Source organism: Alligator mississippiensis, chromosome 2 (assembly GCF_030867095.1).
Source record: "Alligator mississippiensis isolate rAllMis1 chromosome 2, rAllMis1, whole genome shotgun sequence".
NCBI lineage: Eukaryota > Metazoa > Chordata > Crocodylia > Alligatoridae > Alligator > Alligator mississippiensis.
In genome coordinates, this window is record NC_081825.1 from 190,915,502 (window position 1) to 190,936,462 (window position 20,961).

At 46.6% G+C, this 20,961-nt stretch overlaps 1 protein-coding gene across 1 annotated transcript in view; it reads left to right on the top strand.

Moving 5' to 3' along the window:
- Positions 1-19,012: 19,012 nt before the first annotated feature.
- The window catches only part of SPTY2D1 (SPT2 chromatin protein domain containing 1), a 34,531-nt gene continuing 32,582 nt past the window's right edge, over positions 19,013-20,961 (top strand). Inside the window, exon 1 of the mRNA XM_014602345.3 lies at positions 19,013-19,191. Coding sequence (XP_014457831.2) covers positions 19,132-19,191 — 60 coding nt within the window. The 5' untranslated portion in view covers positions 19,013-19,131. The remainder of the gene's footprint in view (positions 19,192-20,961) is intronic.

The window sequence follows — 20,961 nt, forward strand, 5'->3', positions numbered from 1 at the left end:
CATGTTTCTAAGTTCAGTGTTCCCTTGAAATCCAGGTTGTGTTTCCTAGTTTGAGATTGTGTTCTGTCTTTATTGTGCTCCTAATCAAGTTCTGAAATTCTGGGTTGTCTTCTGTCTGCCTCCTGACCACCCACATCCTGGTATGTTATAGGTGATCCTGGCATTAGCTTGCCTTCTGGTCATGGCTTTTGGAATAGTCCTGGGCACATGCCTTGGCCCTAAACTGGTGGGCTGGACTGCCTGTGCCTTGGTCTTATTAAATCCTGAGATCTTAATGCAGGGGGTATGTTTGGAGCACATCAAGACACTGTGGCCAAAGCTGACACAATTTAAAGCACTCCTGAGGCTGTTGTAACTTATCCTTAGCAATGTGAGGGGTGAAAGGAACACTGTTCTCTGGTTTTTTTTCTGCAGAACTGTGATTACCTTGAAAACCTTTCAAGAGTGAGTGACTGAATTAATCTTGAGAAAGAATTACAAGTTAAAACAAGTGCAGACAATGCCAGTTAGAATAAGCAGGTGTATGGAGAATTTCTCTTATGAGAGTAGGCTAAAGGAATTTGGCTTGTGTAGTCTAGCAAAACACAAACTGTGAGGGATATGATTAGTCCCTGTAGATAAAACAGGGAAAAAGAAAGAGCAATGGCGTAAGAACAAATGGGCATAAAAAACTGCCCACAAATACAATTAGGTGAGCAGCACCATACCGAGACTCCTGGTGGCCCTAGACAAACTTAGTATCGGTCCCCCCTTCACCAGAGATAATGATAATAATTATTATTATTTTCACCATTTTCAGGCCCTCTTTCTGTCCAGGCCCTGGATGAACACCTGGTTTGCCCAAGCCTGTGTCTGACCCTGTAGGCAACACATTAGGACAATGTTTCTAACCATCAGAGGGTGCTTCCACCATTCAGTTGGAAGTTTGTCTGCTAAGATGGTGCTTGATCCTTTCTTACAAAAAGGATTATATCAGGTGTTCTCCTGCAATAGAAGAGACTGAACTCAGTGACCCAGGAGCTCCCTTTTAGTCCTGCATTCCAAATTCCCCATGCCAGCCTTTTTATTCCTGTCTGCGCCTACTGCTCCCACCTGCTACATTCTAACCCCTTCCTACTGTAATCCCTTCCATGAGTACACCTGCTGTGCACTAAAGATATGTGTATGAAGGACCTGTTAAGAATATTAAATGATATGCTTTAGGTGTGCCCTGGGCTAGTTCAATGAGTATCTATTATTCCCTAGTAACGCTTCTGGAAAAGAGCATCCTGGCTGGTAAATCATGTTTAAAGAGAGGAAAAACAAATATATTTTCTTGTTGCTCCCAGACTCTCTATTCCTGATTGCTTAGCATTGCTCCTGGTCCATATCACACTTGGGAGTGGCACAGCAGTTTTGCCAAATGAACTGGACAAAAAAAAAAAAAAAAAAAACAGCTGAAAAATAACAGGCATTGATAGGATAGACAGACATGTCACTGTGGTAGCTAATCAAACTCAGAGCAAACGTATTCATAAGATGCCAGTCATGAATTTGCCACTGGCTTTAATAAGCCAGGTTTCAATGGCAGAGTAGTTAAGGCATCTTACTAAAGATCCAAAGGCCTGAGTTTGAACATCATGGCAAGGGCATCCACTAGTCAACCCAGCTGTAAGTGGGTATACCTGGCTGTTCAATTGGGAAGACACAAACCACTTCTTTCTGTGCTATTGCCTATAGCAACTGGCCTATTTAACTTAGGAAGAAGTTGACTTTATTATCAAAGTTTTGGAAAAGGTCTGAATATTTTGATTAAGATTCTCCCAAAGATCCTCTGGTAGCTATATTATATAGAGCTGCCAGAAACAATTCCATACCTAGGTCTGTAGTCAGTTTTCTTTTCAGAACATAATTTCTGTGTCTTGCAGACCTCTAATTGCTTTCCCAATAAAAATGAATCTCTGTTCTTACAATATATATGGTATATTTAAGGACAGTTCTCAAAGCAGTGGGCCAAATTCTGCTCTGAATAACAAAATGAATCTGAAACTAATAGACTAGCTTTATATAAATACCAGTGTAAAAAGACTACAGCTTGAGTCAGTACATTCATTTATGAAGGAGGCCAAAGCATCTGAACATCACCACGTTGGGAAACTTTAGCCTTGTGTGTTCATATGGTATGGTGTGTCTGTACTGGTCCCTTGGGCTAGGGACAGTGTAACAGGGGTGCCTCCTTGGGGTCCACCTACTGGTGGCCCTGCCTACCTGTTATGGGCCAACCGCCCACCTTCTCGTCTGCCATGCCTTGTTGTTAATTGATTGATAGATGTAATTAAGTGGGAAGCTGCCCATTTCTTGCCCCGATGCCAGGGGGTGCTATCTGCAGCTCCGTTCCTCCCCTACACTGCAGCCCAAGCCTCGCAGATGGAACTGACATTGTTCAGTCTAGGCATTATTATAATTTGGCTCCCTGGTCCTCCCTGGGCTCTCCGCTGCCCTGTCTTGCTCTGCGCCTTCACTGGCGCTCGGGTTCTCTGCAGCCCTGTCTCACGCTGCACTTTCACTGGCACTCGGGCTCTCCGCAGCCCTGTCTCATGCTCCGCCTTCACTGGTGCTGGGGTCGGTGCACCCCCAAATGCTGCTTCCTCTCTGGCGCCGGGGTTCCCCACGCTGCCGTGGGTCCCCTATGAGGCCTCCTCCATCCCCTAATAGCCTCACTCAAGCTACCGGTCTTAAACAGAAAACAAAACACAAGCCCCTAGGCTATAACATAAGTCCAGGCCGCCCAGCTATAACATCATTCAGACCATACCGGGGAATACTCAACCCATCAACAGTGTCAGAAGCTGCTCCTGCAGTCAGGCCTCTCCCTTTTGGTTGCTCTGGGAGAGCTCCTTCACCCTTGGTTACTGGCAGGGAACTGCCATCCTGGCCTCAGGCCTGGGGTTTATATGTGAGCCAGGCCCTGCCCTTTCTGGTCAGCTGACTGCTGGCAGGTGTGAGCTGCTAGCTCACTCTGGTTGCCCTGGTAACCAGCAGCTGAGGCTCCCCACTCACTGCTAGGGCTCTTCCCCTAGCAGTTTCCACTTGTTATAGGAGCCGGGCACCTAAATGCTCTGCGACACACCTCCCCCCTTAAGGCCCTCACTCACCCAAGTGGGTCTTCACATTTTCAGGTATTGCATCTATCCTGGGCTTCTCTCGGCCTTTCTTCATTCACCCAGCAACTCAGGAACAGGAGATGGAGGTTTTCAGGCACCTCCTACTCGCCTTTTCCCCAAGGGTGCACCATGTGGGATTTGCTGGGAGTTACCCTGCCACATGTAGTCCCCTCGCATTAGCCAGCCTTGGGAGGGTGCAACTTAGGCCTGTCTTTTCTCCTCTTCTACAGCCTTTAGATGATAGTGAAGATGGCTCCGGGCATGGTGTATTCTTCTGACCGAGACTGCAGGTGCAGCACCATTGTCGTTGGGAGTCTGCCTCTCTGCTGCCCCTCTGTCCTTCCCCACTCGCCATTTGTAAAGTCTTGGCCTTCCTCTTCCTGTCACCTGACCAGCTGGCAGGGCTTGAGCCTTAACCCCTACTTGACCGGCCAGCCATGACTGGAAGGTTCTGGACTTAAAGGGGCCACCCTGCCTCTTAGTAACAGGGTTAGGGTTCCCTGTTACAGACAGACATTCAGAAAGCCTAAGCCTGAATTAATTCAATCTTTGCAAGTAACTCTAACCTGGCTAGGCTGAATCAGTTTGTAACTGCATAGACATCCCAGAAATGCAGGCACATACCTACAGTGGCTCAGGCTAGAAGCCAGGGGGTGCTAGAGCAGCCCTCCCTCCTTTCCACAGATCCGAGCTGAGGAGGGATGTGGCCAGGCCCTGGCAGGACCTCTCATTAGGGAGGGGTCCCCACCCCACCCCGAGCAGCCTAGCAAGCAGTTGAGAACAGTCTTTATCACCCCCTAACTCAGTGTTTATCACCTCATCAGGAAACAAAGCCTCTTTCCATTAGTTCAAGCTCTTCTTAAACAGCTTTTCCAAGAAAGGAACCGGTTTCCCACAGCACAGATTTAGCCAGCACATGGTCTGCTAGCTAATGCTGAGAGGTGTCTGTGTAAGACAGAGGGGAGGAGGGAATCTCTGCTTAGCAGATGCCTGTAGTCTCTGCCAGAGCTCCAGCCAGGGAGCAGAGGGGAGGGGCCAGCTCTGCTGTGCATGCCAGGATGCTGGGGGAGTCAGTTTAACTTAAACTAGGAAGAGGTCTGGGACAGACATTGCATAAACTGGTTTGACCCTGGTCAAACTGGTTTGAAATCAGTTAAGTCTGATGCTACATTTAACCAGGTTTATCTCAAACCGGTTTCAACCATTTTCAAACTGGTTTATGTGCACTGAACATCTGTTCTGTTACAGGTTTAAACCAGTTTCTGATCACTTAAACCGGTTTATGCGTAATGTCTATCCCTAGCCTTGGACTTCAGCTTTTCACACGTTAAGATGATTCAAGAATCAGGATATTGCTTATATGAATTACAAGAAAGCTGTGATGACTCTTGAGGCTATGTCCACATGAGCACAGCTTTTTCGTTTCTCCAGGGACAGGTTGCAGTAGCACATCTTGTGCTGCTACTACTACTTGTCCCTGGGGAGTGTCCGTGCCATGCGCCCTCTGGCATGTGACAGGTTACCCCAGGTGTGGGGGGACGCTGGGGGCCAGAAACTGGGCTGGCCCCAGCAGCCTTACCTGGGGTTCTGGGGGGTCTTGGGGAGCTGCAGCTGTGGCACTACTGCAAGTGGGAGCCTAGCCAGCAGCCAGTGCATGGCTCCAGCTGACCAGGCTCTGGTATGAGGCGCTGTACACTGCTGCCACATGTGCCATCTCACTTCTATTTGGCGTGGGGGTTTTTTACCCCAAAATCTCCTGGGGTCAAAAAACTGCCATGCTGAAAGATAGCGATGCAGGGAACACCTACATGTGCAGTGTGTGGTGCCACAGACAGGTCTGCAGCACCACATACCACATGTCCGCACTGATCTGGAAACAGCCTATTAGTCTTTTTGTTTGTTACATCATGAATACTGATAGTTAATATGCCAGGATCTAACATACAATCAGGATCCAACATACAATATTTTTCATGTCAAAACCTTGGATGGCTGGGACCAATGTACTAGTCAAGACTGTGGGGCAAGTGGAGCAAATTTGCCTCTTCTGTGAAGCAGAGGATCACTTCAGAGCAATAATAAAGGGTCTTTCATCAGTTGAGTTCCTGAGCAATTCAGGAAAAGAGAGTCTTGGAAGCTCGGAGCATCGGAGTAGAGGAGGCTCCTCAATCTTCCAGAGTCTGAGACTTTCTCATGTCCCTTCTGCTGCATGCATGCCTTGAAAATATAGAGTGAAGAAACCCTCGTTTTGCTCTGTTTGGCATGCATTAGGAGACCAACAAGAAGGGAGCTAATGCACTATGGCCATTAGGAAGTTTCCTTCCTGTGCATTTGCTAAAATACAGGTCCCAGGCATTATAGACTAATGAGAATTTTAAATGGCCTACCTGTCCTGAAGGAACTCTCATTTTTTGTTTGTGTCAGTAACATAACTGGAGATTGGCATGGTTCCCTGCAGAAGATTCCTCTCCTCCTCTCCCTGTTCCCCTGACAAGCAAAAATGGAACATGTAAAAGGTTATGGGCTCAGAACCTCTCTTCCTGTTCTGGCCGCTTTAAGCTGCCCACGCAGTCCAAAAAGCAGAACCTGGTGCTAACTGGTCAACTATGAATTCTCCTGGCAAAGCAGAGCTCTCAGTTGGCATCAAGTGACCTACCTGGTTTGTATGCCAAACAGGCACCTTAATATAGGACGATGCATGTTGTGCATGGGAAGAGGACACCTACACTATGCTAATTTGCAAATGATGTAAGGCCCCTTGGAATCTGTATACAGCAGCCTATGGCAAGGGAATGAGGCAGCAGTTTTTAGTTAGAGGTCATCACTGAAATCAATGAGGATTTCTGACTAAACACTGATTACCTGGGATGGTCCACATGTGATGCATTTATTTTGGGAGTTTGGCCTAAGAACTTTGGAATTTGACCTTTAATTTGGAATGCATTTGCTGTCTTATCATAAAAAATAACTTGAAAGAAAAGAGTTGGAAAGTGAACAGTAAGCCAGGGTCACAGCTGATGGTTAGACATACCCCAAAAGACATGTGCAGTCCCTTATCCTGCCACAGAGCCAGGACAACACAGTTTTTGCAGAGGGGACCTGAGATGTAGGAAGGATTATAAATTAAAAATGGCTGTACAGTGCTGGCATTCTCCCTCATTCTCCATTCAAATGTGGCAAGTTCTCAGAGGGAGGAAAGATGGCCTTTGGCTGAGTCTACCACAAGGCTACATAAAACAAGAAATTAGGATTAACTGAAGGAAATTAATTTAAAGCCACTAGGAAATTTAGGTGAGGGACATGTGTGACAGGCTAGCTGGTAATGATTTAGCCCAGGGGTTTTGAAAGGGTAAAAGATGATTGGAGGACTTGGGATTCCCTTTCCTCACCAATCAGGCCCCAGAGACTCACCCTCCATGTCCCCTGATTGGCCCCTTGGGTCACCTGGATGGGAATAAAAGGGGCAGCGCAGCTGACTCAGGGGTGGGATCAGCGAGGGACCACAAGGCAGAAGTCTCAAAGAGCTGGGCCAGCAGTGTGGGAGCAGTTGCCCCAGAAGAGCCTGAAGGAGTGGGACCTGCAGGCAGCAGCAGGATGCTCAGCAGTGTGGCATGCAGCCGGAAGGAGAGGCTCCCCGCTGGGCTCCAGGATCACCTATGAGAGGCTATGGCTAGCAGGAGAGGTTCCCATGCTCCAGCAAGGATCTGAGCAGCAATCTGAGAGGTTCCCAGCTCTGCTTCCAGCTCCTCCTATAAGAGGCCAGGCAGATCAACGTGAGGCATGGGCTCCTGGAAGGTCAAGACCCCTAACAGCTTGGCACTGTACCAGCACTGGTGTCTTTGTGGTAGAGCTTCTGTCTATCACATGGGAGATTAGAATTCAAGTCCCAGCTGGGGTGAGTGAAGTAACAGGGGGAAATCCTTGTTGCAGTAGAAAGGGACCATTGTGTTTTTCCTCTCCACCCCCTCCAGGTACCTAGGCCCTATATTCCTTGTCATTTGATGTTTTGTATTTTGTGCCTTTTATATTTCGCCAACCAGTATTGTTTGTTCTGCTGTTTTATATTTTTTTATATTTTGTTAACCCTGATTTTTATCAACTGGATGAATATGTCTATGATTGTAAGTGTCTAACCTTTGTTGAATCCTGCCTCCTTGGGGCGTTGTAGCATCACCTATATCCCCTGGTTTATACTGGTTATGTTCCCAGTACTGTTCTCTCATTAAAAGGTATATGGTTAAGTCCTCTTTGGTGGTCTGGCTCCTCTCTATAGGGGGAGGAGCGTCCCTACACCTCCCACAGCGCTTGTGCACCTACTCTGTTCCCTTCAGTTAGAGAGTGGGTGCCTCTTGGAGTACCGCCCAGGTTACACATGTAATTAAGTGAATGGGATGTGGCCAAAGTACAACTCCTGTTCTCATGAGAGAAATGTTCTGTCATATTAAATGCCCAGCTGGTGAAGGCTATCATTTTGTGCCTCATCTGAGAAACAGAGCAACTGTGGTGACTGGGTCACTCAGAAGAACATCCCCTGCAGACTCACCAATGCTACTTTTTGCAGCTCTGGCTGTTCTTTAGAACGGTCTGTGATCCAACTACTGACCTTCTTTGAAGTAGTTTAATGTATGAACATAATGGAATCTCAGCACGAGCTCTTATGGCCATAGGTCACTATATCCTGAAATGCAATGTCTTTAGTAAAAATTGGCCTGCCACTTTTGGTCCTTACGAAACACATTTGTGTTCAGATAATGGCTTTCCTTCACACTGCTTTTCTTAACTCAGCTGAGCCAAATGCAGTGAATTTAGAATGCTGACTTTGTGATCCCATGGCAGCAAATAGCACACAAGAGTATGTTTCATGATGGGATCTGGCAGGAGACACTAAGTTGAGAGAAAAGAGAGTTTATGCAAGCTTGGGCAGCTTCAGAAGCAGCAGTAAGAATGGAGAAAATTATGTAGGACATTATTATTCATGGCTAAATCCTTGCAAAAGAGAAGGATTCACTCTTCTTAAACAATCCCAGACAAATGGCCATCCAGCCTCTTTTTTTAAATCTTCCATGAGAGGGACTCTACAGCTTTCTTGGGCAGCTAGTTTCTTTACTCTTATTCCTCATAAATTTAGGAAGCTTATTTTGAGATTACTAATCAGAGAGTGCCAAGGGACACATTAAGATTACTATTGTGCTGGGCACTGTATAAACGCACAAGGTGTGCATATGGTGCAAGCCAAAGGCATGTAGACATAATTGAGCTGGCTTTAATCGATCTCACATGGGTGCCTGTAGCTACATGAGCGGAAGTTCTGTGCTGGCAGCAAAACCTGTGCAGAAACCTGAATAAATACTCAGAGTTAGTCTGTGCTGAGTTCCATATTGAAGCAAGCATGTTGCTATAAGCACAGCTCCCAACTGCGATGTAGACTGGCTCAAAGTAAGAGAGAGCCCCTGTGCCGCAAAGCTTACAGCCTAAATAGACAGGAGATATGCAGGACAAAGGAAATGGGTGCAATGCACCAACAGACCAAACAAAGTGCTAGTGACAAATGTTGTGGTGGTGCCATGACTGTTTCACTGTGTGGGATTTATCTAGGAAGAGATAAGCTAGACAAAAAGACAAGGAGTAAGATATGAGAAACAAGTGGGAAATGAGACTGGTGAAGAGACCGGAAAGAGACTGGAGCAAACAACCAACCTATCAGCAGAGGGGAAAGACTGTTGAGTCAACATGATAGAAAATATTATCTGTGCACAACAGTCAGCCATCGCTGCTTCTGCAGCAGCTGCTTTCTGAGGAGGAGGATTTCACAGGTAAATTAAGGTACAAAGCCTGAGTGTTTCATGCTGGGTGCCACCACATGTTCACAACTTTGGACACTCAGTCAATTGATTCTGTGTCATTTATGCTACCCTGAAGGCCACATTTGCAAAGCTGAAATGTATAGAATAGAAACACTGTCAGTGGCTCCGTTGACTCAAATTGCATAACAACACTGCAGAGAACATGTTTGAAAAACTTACTCCAACTTCCATATCAGCTTCTTACCCAGTCATTCCAGCCAAGGGAATGTCATCATAATAGTTAGAATCTGATTTAAACCCACAAAAGGTACATAGATTGGAATCCTAGTCCGATTCTGATTCTAGTCTAATGTAGTCTACATCCCCTTTGTATTGTAATGGGCTAGATTTCAGCTGCTGCAAACTGGAATAGACCCACTGATCTGGTCTACTATACCACAGTACTTCACTATAATCTATGACCCCCCTTTATATTATTCATTTTTTTGTGAATGGAATTAGCTCCGTTTAAATAAAATGGAGGCAGAATTTAAACTGTTTGTCCTAACAACATCATATATTGGGGATAAAATGGTAATGTACTATAGCACAAAGCCATCACTGCTAACAAGATAGTTTGATGAAAGAAATTTGTTGAAATGGCATGCGCCTTCTGTTTCTCAAGGCCACAACCTACTTGCAGTGCAAAATGCTGCGAGTTACGATTCTCTCTGAAGGATGAAAAGATGAATCCAAAAAGAATTGAAATTACTATTGAAGTAAGTTTAGCTAATATTTTGCAAAATTGAAATTGTGACTCTATAAAGCCTCGTTTCCTAAAGAAATGTGCTTATTGGATGAATCTGTTCCCTGCATAACTAAAACTGCATTTATCCAACAGAGTCTACCCTCTGCATGTCAGACTTGACCTTACAAGGTGTTGAACACCATCAATTTGCACTGACTTCCAGGCTCAGCATTTTCAAGACAGGGGCCGCCTTAAATATAAAACTCTCTATCTTTGATTAAGCTGGCTGTATTGCAAATGGTTTCACACTGCAGAGGTTCATGCTGTGAAAACTGCATTTGAGATTACAGTATTGTAATGTGCTCTACATGGGGCTACATTCAGGAGATGAAACTACTGGAGAATGCTGCAGCAGCCCATTTACTGTGAGGATACCTCACATAAGGAGCATATACACAGGTGCTTCACAACCCACGTGGCCTTTTCATTAGTTTCCTGAGGGAGTTTAATGTGTTGGGTTTTGTCCTATAAATCCCTGAATTATTTAGGACCTAGCTAGCTGACATAAGCCTTTCTCTTCAATGCGATACTGCCACAGCTACAACCAAAGGAAGCACTCGGAATAACAGCCCAATGTCTTATGAGAAAGAAGGGATTGATGAGGGAGAGGACAATTTTTGCTGGACTTCAATCCCTACCTCAGTGTTACTCTTTAGAGCATGCTGTGGGCTGTACTATTTTCTTAGGGAGCTGCTGTGGCATTGATGGGGAAAGAATGAGGAAGTAGTCATATGCTGGAGGGCTGTATATTTGAGGAGGACTTTGATGGGTTATTTTGAATGGGCATTTTATTGCAGGTTTTTCTTGTATGATAAAAAATTTGTAAAAGCAGCTGGGAGTCTGATTTTCAGAAGGGCTGAGCACACAGAAATCATGGGAGCAGCTCTTGAAAATCAGGCTCCTTGCACCATTTGGGAAATAAATCCAAACATTTAGATTAGTTGTGTTCACAACTACTTGAGCAAAGATGCTTTGGCTCAAGCATGATATGTAAAAAAATGTACAATCCAATTGATTTGTCTCAGATGCTGCAACCATCTGCAACCACATGCAGCAAACACACAGTTAATTAGACAGCTATGATTACAAAAAGATTTTAATCCTCACAGTACAAAGTATAAACCCTTAGTATGCTCTTTTTGTGATTCGCCTTCTTTACAACAGCTCCTGGTGAAAAGTCTTTCACTTTGAGGCCCTCTGTGGTTTACAACTTGGTAACGCAATGCAGAGACTTTAAGAAAAAAAAAATCACTGTGTCCAAATGTCTGACAAGCAGCCAATAAGAACAACAGCCTGGCACCAAATAAGGTTCGCAGATGCTGGTTTCAGCATGCTATTGTGCAAGATTGTTCAGCATATTACCTTCTACTGCTGCTACCATCACAAAGGCAGTAGCGCCATCTGCATTTCCATTAGTATTCTAGCAGGATCATATCAGCAAGAGCTGAAAATAAGAAGAGGTCTGCTCCACAAGGGACTCATCCAAAAGTCACTGAAGTCAACGGAAGGGCTCCCACTGACTTAAGTTGGTTTTAGATCAGGGATGTATTCTTATCCGTTCTTTCTTTGACTAGGTTTTAATATTTACTTTCACTTATTTTTCCCTTTTTATTTTTATTTTATTTTCAGACTACTGCTAGGGAACAAGTCACACAGTTCTGCTGCAAATGACACAGAGCAAATGTACACCCACATGCAACCAGCATCAAGCAGTGGCACCATTTAATCATATGATGGTGGAGGTCCTATTATCTGACACAAAAGGGAGTTATCACAGTGTCAAAGCAACTGGCATTTGTCTGCTGCATCTCACTTCTTATCACTGCTTACATTTATAGCTGCCGCAGGTGCCATTTTGTTTCATTCAATTGATAAGCTTCAGAGAGTATTCACATAGCTCACCCCTTAGTTCTGGGACCAAATCAGGAGTGTAGATGTAGAAGAATGAACAAAGAACAAATAACTTTTTCTGCCAATGTAGAAAAGTGATTGTTTGACAAGGTACCACCAAGTCCTTTTAAGCGTGCCACAGGATGCCATGCAATATTAGAGCTATTAGGTGTGCAAACACCTATACAAGGAAAGGATCTACATGTGCAATTAATTTGTAGCAATAAACTCTAGCACATATCGCACCAGAGTTTATTGCTCCCAGGTGCTACATTTGAACGTGCGCCTGGGACCACAGCATATTAAGCCGGGTCAGAGCAGCGCTGGCTGGCAGGGACTACGGGGGATCAGCCTGCCAGCCCACGGCTGTTCTAACCCAGCTCAATATGCTGCGTAGGGGCTGGCTGGAACACAAGGGCGCTACTTTTTTTTTCTACTGGGATTTCCCGGTAGCAAATTTTGCCACTGTGCTGCAAAATTGTGGCGCGTGTTTTCATGTTCCCCATGTGCAGTTTGTGGTGCCACAGAGTGGTTTATGGCACCACAGGCCTCACGCTCCCGCACGTGGGGACCCAGCCCCTGACTTTTTTGCAGCAGAACAATTGTTCTGCTGTTTTTCCATAGTCAAAAAAAGGGGAGAATTTCAGACTGGCATTTTTCAAAGAAGTGTGTTTTGAGTTTAACAAGGGGTGCTTTGAGTGTCCAAAGGTTGAGAAACACCGACTTGTGGTTTTGGTTCATTTCTCACCGAAAAGTGTGTGTTCCTTGAGCAATTTAAAACAGTAGAAAGTATTTGTCTTAGACATAAAAGAAAGTACTTGTAGCTTCACAGCCTCTCCTACATAAATTGTTTCACTCATTCTCCTCTTACCCCATCACAGTATAGGAAAATTTTATTTGACTCTTTTCAGTTTTTAATTGTTTAGTTTCATTTTTTTCACCTTTGGTATCTCTTGTTTGTTATTTAATTTTCTCCTTAGTACTTTCAGTGTTTCTGTCCCCAGTTTGTGTCAATGTAGAGGTGTTATTTTCTGGGATTTGTGTCAATGTAGGGTTGATATTGTTCTGAAATTTAAATCACTGGTTTTGCACTCCTGGATTTCTACATTTTAAATCACTGACTCAGCCTAGCAGATCATGCTGTCTCCTGCCAACTGCCACCACAGCTAGTCTGTTTTCTGTTTACATTTTGCTACATCATTTTCAAAATACAGGTTTGACTTGAGAGTTGGTGCCCAGTAAATCAAGGCAGGAGCCAGAAATAATACAGGCAGACTCTGCAAACTCTGTCTAAAACTTGGCTTGCAGTGCCCATGTTATTCCAGTCCTGGGTTGTGTTGTCCATTGGATATTAAGATGGTTTCCACATAAGAAAAGCTTGGTTCGAGGTCTTGTTGGAGCAAATTTATATACAAAGGATGCTATATGGAATGGGGTAGAATATTAAGTATTACTATATTGAAAAAAATAAAGAAGTGCAAGTTTTTTATAGTCTTTTTACTCTGAAAACTGACTGCTACAGAGGACTTGTAAATGTAAGCCTCCAGTTCTGTAAACACTTATAAATGTGTCCACATGCTAAAAGATAAGCACATGCACATGTTGTTTGTATGAGCTGGGTATAGCATTATAAGTAGATCTGGTTCAAAAACTTGCAAAACAAAAATTCCAGGAAAATATTTCATGACCAAGTCCCTTTTTAACCCAACTCTAGATATACCTTCCAACTAAAAAGCTGGGTTTCTTTAAAAAAATGGTTGTCAATTTTCCTGAAGAGGAGTTTTAAATTTTAATTTAAAACTATTTTTTAAATTTAATCAGCTCTAAATCCAGTTGGAAAATATAAACATGATTGTGAGATTATCTTGGAAAAATGTCAGTGAACCGTAACTAAAACAAACCAGTTTCTCAGTCTGTGGTATTTGCAAGGAAATGTCTTTAAGATTATTTTGTGGAATGTTTAAAGGTAATTAGCCCAGCAAAAGGTTGGATCAGGCTTTTAGGAATAAAAATATTTTCCTACCTTTTTATACCAGGTCATAACAGGAAATCAAGCTGTTTAGAAACTCTAAGGCTGAACAGCTGCATTGTCCATGAGTGGAATTATTATTTGGAAACAGTTTATTTTGCATCTGGTTCTTTATTTTGAGAACTTCATGAGTAGATATGCAAATTTCATGGGGATGGGTTACAATTCAGGAAATGGCTTTCTTAAACCATATATTGGCAGCACAGAGTTGTAGCTATCCACAGCATCAAGTTTTAATTGTATCACTCTGCTGCAATGAGAGGAGTTGTAAGGCACACTGGAATCATTTTTATTTTATTGAACTCATCCTGTGGGCACTATCTGGGCATGTTGACAGGTCCCAAAGTCATTCATTAGTGAAGTGTCTGCACCATAGAACCTGAAGGTATATTTCCCCGTCAGCTTCCCCACCATTACCAAAGTAGAAACAATAGGGGATGTCATGTCACACCATTGTGATGCACAAGAAAAAAAAAGTAGGACCCAAGGTAAAGAGCCTTCCAAAACACAAGGCCCTGAGAAATCAGTGTTTATACATAAGGATGATCTTTAGTCTCTTATCACATCTATGAAAAGATTAGTTTCCTGCACTCATTCCCAAACTAGTCCACAGCATAAAGAGCATTTTTAACCAGAGAGAGCATAAACTAAAGAAAGTTGGTGAGCTGTTGTAACCATAGTGGTCCAGGAAATGTTAAGAGGCAAGGCTTATTCATGATAACTTCTATTGGACCAGCTGTGTAGATGAGAGAGCTGTTGGACAGATATGCCTCATGCCTGAAAGCTTGTCCAGCAGCTCTTGCAGTGATACAGTTGGTCCAATAAAAGATATCACAAAAATCTTTGCCTCTAAAAATAAGCAAACGTGTATGTCCACTACAACTGCTGTACAGGGACCTAAGCTATAACAGAAGCCAGGGCAGATGCTAGATGCATGAGACAGCAGGAAATGCTGTTGAAAGAAATGTTAAAAGAATGGATAGAAAGGTTGAACCAAGAGAGAAAATGCTTTTAAAATCTAAGGAAAAGCAGCTAGAAGGCTGAAAAGGAGCAATCAAGAGTTTCAAAGCCAGTGCTGAAATCCAGGAAGAGGAGGGTGGAGTGCACCATGTACCACAAATCACAGCCTACTTAGGAATAGTGCACTGTACAGTCTGGAACCTGTAAGTACTTTCTGGAACCAGAATGGTTTTTGGGGCATTGGCAGCTAGTTGGGCAGCTCTGACACCCACTGGCTGCATTTATCTCTTGGCATCCTGCTCAAGGGCTGGATTCAGGACGCTCCCCTGCAGAAAGAGTGCTGATTTTCTCCCAGCAGGCACTCATACACGCTTGTAGAAGTCCACAAGTGTAGGTATTGATGGCTATTTAATCTGATAATCAGTAATTTCTGCTCGCACATTATTTTTTAATCGATGTCCCAACTCAAGGAAGAAGTCCCAGGGGTGGTTCTGGGGGGCAAGGGGAGGCGGCAGTGATGCAGTTGAAGACCTCTTTGATTCTTGCCCATACTTGAATGCCAACTGCCTGGCAGCGGCAGGAGTATTTCTGTTCAGGCAGCAGTAAGGGAGTCGGTTTGACTTCATGGCTCATTATAAACTACCTGAATGTTGCTAAGCTCTCTTCACTCCACAGGTGTTAACGACCCCCTCTCTCTTTTATAATTGTCTTAATGTTCCAGTATTCAAGCTATCCTTTCTTTTTCAGTTTTGCTGTCTGTTAGCCATTCCTGGTAATGTCACTCTTTTATTTCACAGCCCTGCAGACACTAAAACCTTAACTCAGGTGTGTTAATATTAACTCACGTGTACAAATGACTGACAGCGAAGTATTGGAAGCACTGAATTTTGTTTTATGATGTGAACAAGAAGTGTACATTTAACTATAAATACTATGGAACTAATGAAACACTATCTTTTGACCAATTTTGCGAGTTTGTTGTGTTTTTTAAAAATTGATATACAGTAAAAGCTCTGTTATCCGGCGTCCCCCGGGAATGGGGGATGCCGGATAACAAAATATGCCACTTAGTTGAGTGGCCCGGGCCGCCGCTTCTCCTGCCGCATCTGGGGTGTCCCTCCACCCCTCCCACAGTATCGCTGCCCCTCCTGCGGGCCCTGTGGGCCCTGCGAGACAGGGAGGTGGTCTCCACACATCCCCTCGCATCCTGTTATGCCCCTGGGCCATGGGGGCTCGGCAGCACAGGCTGGTTGTCCCGGGCTGTGGGGGCTTGGAGACACCATAAGTACCACAGTGGGCACTTCCAGTTTCACTTTATCTTACAAGCTGGCATGCCGGTTAATTGAGCATGTTGGCTTGTAAGATGCCAGTTACCGGAGCTTTTACTGTACAATGTAGCAAATTAATGCACATTCAAATAAATTTATATTTGTTTTTGCTTGGATCTTTAACTCACTTAGGATTTGGATGATGGGATCGAATGTAGGTTTAGCAAATTTGTGGATGACACCGAGTTGGGTGGAATTGTAGATACTCCAGAGGGCAAGCCTAGGATCCAGAATGACCTGAATAGGGTGACTGGGATGATCTAGTTGGGGATGGTCCTGCTTTGAGCAGAGGATTGAACTAGAGGACCTCCTAAGATCACTTCCAACCCTAATTTTCTGTGATTCTATTATTGATTTTATGATTGGAGTAATGGTCCACAATCAACCAAATGAGATTCAGCAAGGACAAGTGCAAAGTCCTGCACTTGGGTTGGAATCACTGCATGCACAGACTGTGGAAGAACTGCCTGGTTGCAGCACAGCAGAGAAGGACCTGGGGGTTACGGTGGGCCATAAGTTGAATATGAATCAACAGTGTGCTTTTGTTGCAGAAAAAGCCAATGGCATCCTGGGGTGTATTAATAGGAATGTCTCTTGCTAATCAAGGAAAGTGATTCTTCCACTCTATTTAGCTCTAGTGAGAGGCCTCATCAGGAGTGCTATGTCCAGTTTTGGGCCCCGCACTTCAAGAAGGACATGGGCAATTTAGAAACCGTCCACCACAGGGCAACCAAAGCTATCAGAGGCCTGGGAGAAAAGACTTAAAAGGAAAGGCTGAAAGAGCTAGTGTTAATTAGTTTGAAGAAGAGATGACTGAAGGGGCATTTGATAACAGTCTTCAAATACCTGAAGTGTGATTATCAGGGATCCAGGTTGTCTGTTTTTTTCCCACAGAAAAATGGAGAAAAACATGGGTTTTCCCTTTTACCCAAGAAAAATGCGGGTTTTTCAACAGAGAAATGGATTTTGCACTTTTGCCAAGAGCTCTCTGCAGGTCGGTAGAGTTCCAGCCTGCAGGGGCCTAGGGGGAGTGGGAGGAGGGCCATCAGCCAGGGGATGCCATGTGCACATACATGCACATGGCCCCAGGCAGCCTGGAGAGCAGCTCCTGCAGGTAAGTCTGGCAGGAGGGAGTGGGGATTGAGGCCCCCATGGGAGGGAGGGAATGAGTTGTGCAGAGCTAGGGCTAGGAATAGGGCTGCTGCCTAGCCTGTGTGGTGCTTGGGCCCGGGTTGGGAACCCATGACCTCAGGGCCCCAGTGGGGAGTGTGACAGAGCCACGGCCCGCAGGTGGCTCATCCAGAAGGTGAGGGGGGTGAGGCTGGCTCCCTGCTGCTGTGCGCACCCCTAGGGAGGATGGTGGACATGTACCCCCCAGATTTGTGTTTAGGGCAAGGGTGGGCTGCCCAGTGCAGTCTCGGGCTCCCCACCCTGCTACCCTCCCCCTGGAGCCTTCACAGTCCAGTGGGCAGGACCCGGCATGGCAGGACAGATTGGGGCTGGGCAGGGAAGCTCTTTGTTGCTGCACGACCTCCGCTGCCCTGCCGAAGGGCCCCAGCCTGGCAGCAGCAGGTGTAGCAGCACAGGGTTGTGCCCCTTGTTGCTGCTGGGTGGGCAGGGGGCGCCTCACCAAGGCAATGCAGGGCTCACAGTGGCAAGGAGCTTCCCCACTTGGTCCTGCTCTGCCCTGCTGTGTGGGCTCCTGCCTGCTGGGCTATGGAGGCCCTGGGGACAGGGAAGCAGGGCAGGGAGCCCCGAGCCTGCAGCAAACAGCCCAAACCCACTCCTGTCCCACATGCAGATCTGGGGGTGCATGCCCCCCATGTGTCCCCAGGAGTGTGCAGTGGTGGGAGCTGGCTCCTCCCACCTGAGCATACAGTGGGTGAGCCCGCCTCCCCCCCCCTCCCCTCCAGGCTCTGCTCCAGCAAGCCAGGCTGCCTGTAGGGTAGCTGTGCTCCATGCTTTGCTCTGCCACAGGGGCTGCCACCTCCCACGTGCAGCAGCTGGAGCTTGGGCACTGCTGTGGGGGCATTGGGCTGTGGACCCTGGTCCTGTAGTCCTGGCAGCTGGGGCCCCCTCTGGCAGGGCTGGAGAGGGCAAGGGGCTGTGGATAGGGAATGAGGGGCACTGGCAGGGCTGGCGGGCTGTGGCTTGGGAGTGGTGGTCATGGACCTGCATCCTGGTGAGTAAAGGGGGCAGGGGAAGCTCTGATTTTCAATAAAAACCCAAAATCAAACATCAAAATTTATAGGTACATAGAAATGATTGAGGATTTATTTTATTACAGTGACTGAGGCACTGGTAGGCTTCCAAATTTGCCTTAAAATTTTAAATATATCAAGAAAACATTGTGTTCAATTGATACCTATATATAACTGTGGATTTGGGGGGGCTTATCAGAGAGTTTGTGATTTTGAATCAGAATTTGCAATTTCTTAACAGAGAAAACCAGGATCACTGGTGATTATAAAGAGGCTGGAGACGGGCTTTTCTCTGTGGCTCTAGGGGGCAGGACTAAGAGTGACCGTCTCAGGCTGCAGCAGGGAAAATGTAGGCTCTTCTGCAGACTAAATCAGCCCAGTTCCCTCAGCCTCTGCTCACAAGCCATATGCCCCAGCCCCCGAACCATTTTCCTTGCCCTCCACTGGATTTTCTCCAATTTGTCCACATTCTTTCTGTAGTGGAGGGGGACACACCCCTCCCCAAAGCTGTACTCCAGATGTGGCCTCCGCAGCGCCCTCCAGAGGGAACACAGCTCCTACTCGCTGTCCGCGAGGCAGAGCCGGGCTGTGGGAAAAAGAAGGGGAGGCAGCAACACTAACCCGCAGAAGAGGCGGGCAGAACAAAGACCCCACCCCCTGCAGCGCCGCGCGGGGAGGAGAAGGAAGGGCTTCGCATCACGTGAGACCACATCTCCCGCACGATCTGCGGGCGGAAATGACGCATGCCTGGCGGTGACGTAGACGAGGTCATATAACACCTCGGCGTGGGGGAGGGGGGTGAGAGGCCGGAAGTAAGTGCAGAGGAGGGGGCGGGGCGGACGGGACTGGGGCGCCCGCAGCTGGAGCTGCCTCCGCGGGCGGGGGGGGGGGGCGGCGGCGGCGGCGGCGGAGCTCGTTGAAGCGGCGGAGGTGGCGGCGACGGCCCAACGCTTCCCGCAGCGCGGCCGCCCCCCCCGGCCGGGACCAGCATGGACTTCCGGGACGTGCTGCTGGTGGCCTCGGAGCAGCAAGGGGGCAGCGCCCCGCCGGTGAGCGCCCGCCCGGGGTGGGGGGAGTGAGCGCGTGTGGGGCGGGCGCCCATCCCCTCCCCTCCCCTCTCCTCCCCGCTGTCACACCGGCGCGGCCCTGGCGCCCGTTGGACCCTTGTGCAGGATCGCACCCTCCCCTGCCCCCAATGGATGGGAGCGGTGTGGGGATAACTCGCCAGAGCTCCCCAAATTTTCCTTTGAGGGAGGATGACCTACAGGGGAGGTGTCTGTAGCGCTTCGCTTGCTCGGGGGGTGAGGGCCGGCCGTCTTCCCTACTCAGCATCCAACGTGTCCTGTAAATGAGCTTCCTTCCTTCCTTCTCAGGTTTCCCAGTCTTCTGTGCTTAACGTTTCATGGTGCCTTACTCCAGGATGGCGGGGGGGGGGGGGGAATCTTCCAGGTGCCCCTGGGGTCCTCACTGGGTGTTGGCAGCTCAGCTCACTCACTTGAAACTGTCCCTGGCAACCTGCTTTTTCTCACCTGCTCATCAGGGTGACTCAGGCTGGACTTTTTGTAGGATTAGTCTATCTGGAGGAGACTGAAGGCAGTGACACACCCAGCACTGAGTAATTTGGGGCCTCAGGACTCGGGGGGGGGGGGGGGGATTTTTTAGGAATTTCATTTTGGGTTGGCGGGGCAGGGATCGCTGGGCATTAATGGCTCTACCCCTTCCTCTGCTTGTGTTAGAGATTAGTAAAAAGAAGTAGTTAGCCTGAAGTCAGGCACCGTGCACCTTATACATTAACTAAGTTAGAGATGCATAAGCTTTCCCGAGCCCAGGGTCACTTCATCAGATGCTAGCAGGTTGTAAACCTTCTGAAGACCGGGGGGGGGGGGGGGGTCTCTCTCAAACTACATTGAACTAGTTAAATGTTGTTAATATTGATTAGTGCTCAGACTTATTAAAATAAAGCACCCCCTATCTTGTTCTGGACATTATTTGGAAAGGCAGCGTCATGTTTGGTGTCTTTTCCGGAGCATGGCACAAAGAAAGCAGTCCACTAGAGTTTCAGTCATATTTTTGTAAAGTGATACCCTCTGTGGGCAGCCATATGGTAGACACGTGTTGTTTGTTGGTTTGCAGCTGATTTTAATAATCTCATCAAGACCACAATCAATTTTCTGTTTTTCCATTTTACTCTGAAAGAGCACCCCTCCCTTGAAATGGAAAAAAGAATACCTAAGCAAATACCTGCTTCGGATGTGGCTCTTTTCTATAGAAAATGTGTTGACTAAATAGTCATTAATGGACCTGTTTGCAGTAGTTTTAGGATTAAGTGCTGTTTGCCTCATTACGCTCTACAGTTGCAATGGAAGACTGCTTTCTTCCTATCCTGAATGATTGTCTAGCACAGAGGTGGCCAACCTACAGCGCAGGTGCCACAAGTAGTGTGGTCAACCTCTGTGTGGCGCATGGCAGATTGGGGAGGGGACATGGAGCATAAGGCAGAGCATCAGATCAGGCAGGGAGTACACGGCAGAAAGCAGAGCAGCAGCTAGGTCAGGGAGCAGAAAGCTGAGCAGCAGATTGGAGAAGGGAAAGGGATTTGAGTAGCATTTGGGGAGGTTGCAGGACCAGTTTGTGGCATGCCTGCCAGAAAGGTTTGCCCCCACTGTTATAGTGTGACATTGTTGTAACAGCTGCCCTCTTCCATGGCAGAGATGAGCACTAATTTGGGGGTGCAGTCCTACTCCTGCTGCAGCAAGCAGTTTTACACCTGTCTTTAAAGGTAGCTGGATTAACAGGATTTACTTGTGAGATTTAGTTGA